The 4,773-nt window shown below is 43.0% G+C and overlaps 1 protein-coding gene across 3 annotated transcripts; it reads left to right on the top strand.

Annotated features, from left to right (window-relative positions):
• Positions 1–737: 737 nt before the first annotated feature.
• Positions 738–3,260, top strand: LOC127336099 (aluminum-activated malate transporter 9). 3 transcript variants are annotated; one of them, XM_051362862.2, is made up of 7 exons: positions 738–1,228; positions 1,407–1,544; positions 1,643–1,912; positions 2,054–2,190; positions 2,275–2,421; positions 2,498–2,790; positions 2,862–3,260. In XM_051362862.2, exons 1-7 carry the CDS (start codon positions 787–789, stop codon positions 3,121–3,123), a joined length of 1,689 nt encoding a protein of 562 aa, XP_051218822.1. In that variant the 5' UTR covers positions 738–786; the 3' UTR covers positions 3,124–3,260. The 3 variants fall into 3 exon arrangements, with proteins under 3 accessions (XP_051218822.1, XP_051218821.1, XP_051218819.1); XM_051362861.2 differs by having other exon boundaries at positions 2,054–2,421; positions 2,886–3,260; XM_051362859.2 differs by having other exon boundaries at positions 2,054–2,421.
• Positions 3,261–4,773: the final 1,513 nt, after the last annotated feature.

Below are 4,773 nucleotides of genomic sequence, written 5' to 3'. Positions count from 1 at the left end.
CCAAGTACAAAAAGCTTTTGTATCTAACGTTGTTCAAGTTCAATGACAATGCTTATTTTCAGAGAATTTGTGATTGGATGATGTCCATCTTGCTTTGGTTAATATGTTGTAGTTTGAAGCGAGAGTTTAATGTCCACCTATATATAGGAGCCATTTCTTTTAAAATATATCAGAACCATTTAATTACAGATCTAATTGTCTAAATAATTAAGATAAAGTAGATTAATATGTTATCTCCCCTAGAGTTTTATATATTCCTGTTAATACATATAATAAATAGGTGTGACTAGTTCCTAGGTAGAATGAGAGCAAAGTTTATTTTCGGTCAGGTGATATTATCATATTTCAGTTGCAAACCACGTTACAACTCATGATTAAAACGCACAAAACAATTCAACGGTCCGAGGTAGCTGCAACTAATGTGTTGCAACTCAAAAGTAGCACGAATCGTAAGGCTATCCAACGGTACAAACTGTTTCCTCACGTGTGTTGCAACTTATTTTTAGCATAAATCAGAAATCATAATGCAATCCTGTGATTTAGAAGTTAGAAAAGTACTATGAGTAGATCGAGAATCATGAAAATCGATAATAAATAGAAGTACATGTCGGTGGTGGCTTCTGTAAGAATATGTCAGGTACTCTCTGAAGTACAAACAACAAGGGTGGGGCCCGTTTTCCCAACAAAAACCATGGGCTCCCAACGCAAAACTATGGGCGAGTAACGTGTTAAAGCCCAAGCGGTCTCCAAGGAACGCGGCGCGGGAACCTTTCACCAAATCCCGCCATGGCCGCCCACCCACAGTGGTCGGAGCCCGAGGACCAGGGCAGCGTCCCGCTGCTCACCTCGGCCTGGATCCTGCCGGACACGGATGAGCAGCCCAAAAAACGCGCCGGCGCCGCGCTGGCGCGCTGGTGGGGTGCGATGCGCGCGGCGCAGGCGAAGGTGTGGGCATTCGCGTTGGCCGACGGGGACGAGCGGAGGAAGAAGGGCCCGCTCCGGCGAGCCCTCGCCGCGGCGGCTCTCTGGTTCGGCGCGACGTGCGCGGCGGCGGCGGAGCTGCGGGCGCTCGCGCGGGCCGACCCGCGAAAGCCGGTCTTCGCTCTCAAGGTCAGCCTCGCGCTCGTGCTCATCTCGCTCATCGGATTCCTCCGCGAGCCGCGTGAAATCGTCGACCACACCATGTGGGCCATCCTCACCGCCGTCCTCGTCTTCGAGTTCAGCATCGGTACGCATCGCATTGGTGCCTCCAGTACTTAACTAGCAAATCGAATGCATAAGGATCTTTACATTTTTGTACCGGATCTCACTCAAGTTAAAGCAGCTCTCTGAAATATGAAATGCTAAATTTCACAGTGCAGAGAACATCCACTGTCCTGCATTAACTTGGTACATTGTTAATGCAGGAGAAACGTTGAGCAGAGGTCTTAATAGGGGATTGGGAACCATTACTGCTGGAGGGCTTGCCATTGCAGTAGCCTTATTGGCCACGCATCTCGGGCAATTGGAGAAACTGATTCTTATAGTAAGCACCTTTGTCGTTGGTAAGTCATGGGCCCTGCTAACTAATTTCCTGTCAGGTGTTATTTTTTCTGACTGTAAATGACTGCAGCCTGTTGTTTTCTCTGCTCTCCAATTTCAGGATTTTTCACAAACTTAGTCAAGTTGCATCCAAAGATGATGCCATATGAGCATGGATTCCGTGTATTCTTGATGACCTTCGGTTATCTCTTGGTGTCTGGGTACAACACCGGGACGTTCACTGAGACGGCTTTATACAGATTTGTAATGGTTGCCATTGGTGCTGCTATCAGTGTAGCAATCAATATATGTATTTGCCCAATCTGGGCTGGAGAGGATTTGCATAATTTAATCGCAGAAAATTTTGCCGGTGTTGCGAAATCCTTGGAAGGTTACCCTCGTCTTATTAAATAACTTCTTTTTCTTGGAATCAAATACTATTTGCCAAGCTGTACTAGTTAATTTTATGTTGCTAGGAAAAGTTTGCAACGAACTTCTAATATTTCTGATACTGTTTTTATATGTGCAATAGGCTGTGTTGATGGATACCTAAAATGCATGGAATACAAAAGAATCCCTTCAACTATACTTGCATACCAAGCTTCTGATGATCCTCTATATAGTGGGTATAGGGCAGCTTTTGAGGCCTCAGCACGAGAGGAAACCCTGGTTTGGTCTTGCTCTATGTTTACCACTTACACTTGGATTATATTTTCGTCTATTTTGGGTCAATGCTCTCGTATGTGTTTGCAGTTAGGCTTTGCTTTATGGGAGCCACGCCATGGACCTTACAAGATGAAGAATTGTCCTTGGAAGAGTTTCACAAAAGTTAGTGGAGCATTGAGGCATTGTTCATTTGCAGTCATAGCACTGCATGGTTGCATTCTCTCAGAAATTCAGGTTTGCTCATATAGGTCCATTCACATCTTATGGAAGCTCCTCATTCTCTCCTAAACAAATATGCATTTTCGTTTAGGCAACACCAGACAACAGGAGAATTTTTGCCACAGAAATCCAAAAAGTGGGCAAAGAAGGTGCTAAAGTGTTGCGTGAGCTTGGAGACAAAGTTAAGACAATGACCAAGTTGAGCTCTTCAGATATTCTGGCAGATGTCTACTTTGCAGCAGAAGAGTTGCAAGGCAAGATTGACGAGAAATCCTATCTTTTTGTGAACACTCAAATGTGGGATAGTAGCATCCAAGCTAAAGGAATCGAAGAAGCCATTGATGGCGTTAGGGCTGTAGAAAAAGAAAAGAAGAATGATGTGAGGTAAGCTACCATTGTTGGCGACTTTCAGTTCATAATTCTAACATTGTTTCTGCTAATTCATTTTTTAGCAGATCTGATTCATCCAACTCTTTCAGGCCGCTACTGTTTTGTCCGGCTCGAGGATCATTCCACCCAAATTTGCACGAAAGTGCGACTGCTCTGTCGTTAGCTACGTTCACGTCCCTTCTAATCGAGTTTGTCGCCCGACTACAAAATATTGTTGATGCATTTGAGGAGCTTAGTGATAAGGCTAACTTCAAGGAGCCTCTTGCTGACAGCGTGTTGCTGCCTCATTGTCACTCAGTGACCCAGCAAGGTCCTCCTTTTTTCTGAAATAGGGACATCCCAGCCTCTGCATCTACTGATGCATATGACCTTCTATTTACTTATTAGAGTTCATTCATCTGTTACATTTCATGGATACCAATGATCTAAAGGAAAGAGAAAACACGAAGCTGCCTTCGCATCAACATGTTAACATAGATCAAACCAGAATTCATATCTTTCCGCTTCTCCATTAGTTGTAGGTAAGACCACACAGATCGAATGAGAAGCTAGCGGGATAACCTGCATAAATGAAGTAGCCATATTACATTGTTAAAAACAATATTATTTCACACATTCCACATGGCCCAAAGTAAAGCACACATTCCTACTCAGATATGAGCATTATCTTTCTTAGAAACACCCATAAGTCAATTCTCAAAAATATTAATGGTACTTGCGGGTTGAGAAATATTAAAGGATATGTGAAAAATGCGCCATATAACCTTTACAAGTGGACATGAGATGAAAATGTGTTGAATTGATTCTTTTTGTCACAAAACAACACTTATTACAACCATTCCAATTTCGCTTCGCCTAGTTATCTTTTGTGAGAAGGAATTTACTATGTAAGAATGACATAAAGATCTTGATTTTAAGTGGTACTTTCATCTTTCAAATATATTTATGCAAAAAAGTGTATGACCATTAAGAAGATCGAGATACATGTACTTCATCGAAAACGATGCAGATGAAGTTAAACCCCAAACGAAAATGATCTTGTTCCTCATTGAGGTTAACTAAAGATGGCCCATTTTCTTATTTATAATAATTCAAAGCCTTGGAAAGTAACATTTATAGGGTTGGTGGAGAGGACATTGGCCACCATTATTTCTTTACATTGCACAATGTTATATAAAGAAGGTTATTGATCAGCTAATGGAGCAGTGCTCAACCAAATATTCTCCCAGAAACGAGCACCTAAACCATCACCCACTGTGAAGACGCCTTTGCTAAATAACTCTTCCTTCACACGCATCAACCCTTTTCAACAAAAAGGAATCACTCGGCTGAGCCGTCCCTTGAGAGAACGTTTTACTACCAATATACTTGTTTCTTAATAACTTATGCCACACACCATCTTCATTGAGCAAATTATAAAGCTTCTCCTTTCTGGAACCTTGTTATTCATTTTTTTCACATTAGGTTTAATATTTTTTTGTCTAAGTTGGATACTCCAAACGAAGTTAATTTCAGTTTGTTGCTTAGCAATTTTGTCAGAGATGTGCAAAGAGGACTTCGATATTAAGGGCGCCGATGCCGATGAGTTGCCCAAACTTTGCCTGGCTGGCTTCTTGGCAGCGATGTCGGACGGCGGACTGGTTCCAGCAGCATGACATGCCACACTCATCTTGCTGCTCTCCCTTTGCGAGCAAGGGCCAAAGACTGGCGCTTGCACCTCCTTTTCGGTTGTGTGGTAACTAGGGAGGTGTGGTTCGTGGTATTTTTCGCGTGGCGAAGGCTCGATCCCATCCCTAGCCATGACTTAGAGCTCATCCCATGATGGGCTGAGTTCATCGCCCAAAAGGGCTAACATGGTTAGTGAACGGAAATAATCCTAGACTTCTATTGCACTTGGAGAGATCGAAACGAAGTGTTGTTCAATAGGGGCATGCCTGCGGCAAAGACCATCTTGAGCAAGATGTATGACGAGGAAGG

This window comes from Lolium perenne, chromosome 2 (assembly GCF_019359855.2).
Source record: "Lolium perenne isolate Kyuss_39 chromosome 2, Kyuss_2.0, whole genome shotgun sequence".
NCBI classification, from domain to species: domain Eukaryota; kingdom Viridiplantae; phylum Streptophyta; class Magnoliopsida; order Poales; family Poaceae; genus Lolium; species Lolium perenne.
Note: the sequence above shows the minus strand (reverse complement) of the source record. Positions and strands in the feature narration are given on the sequence as shown.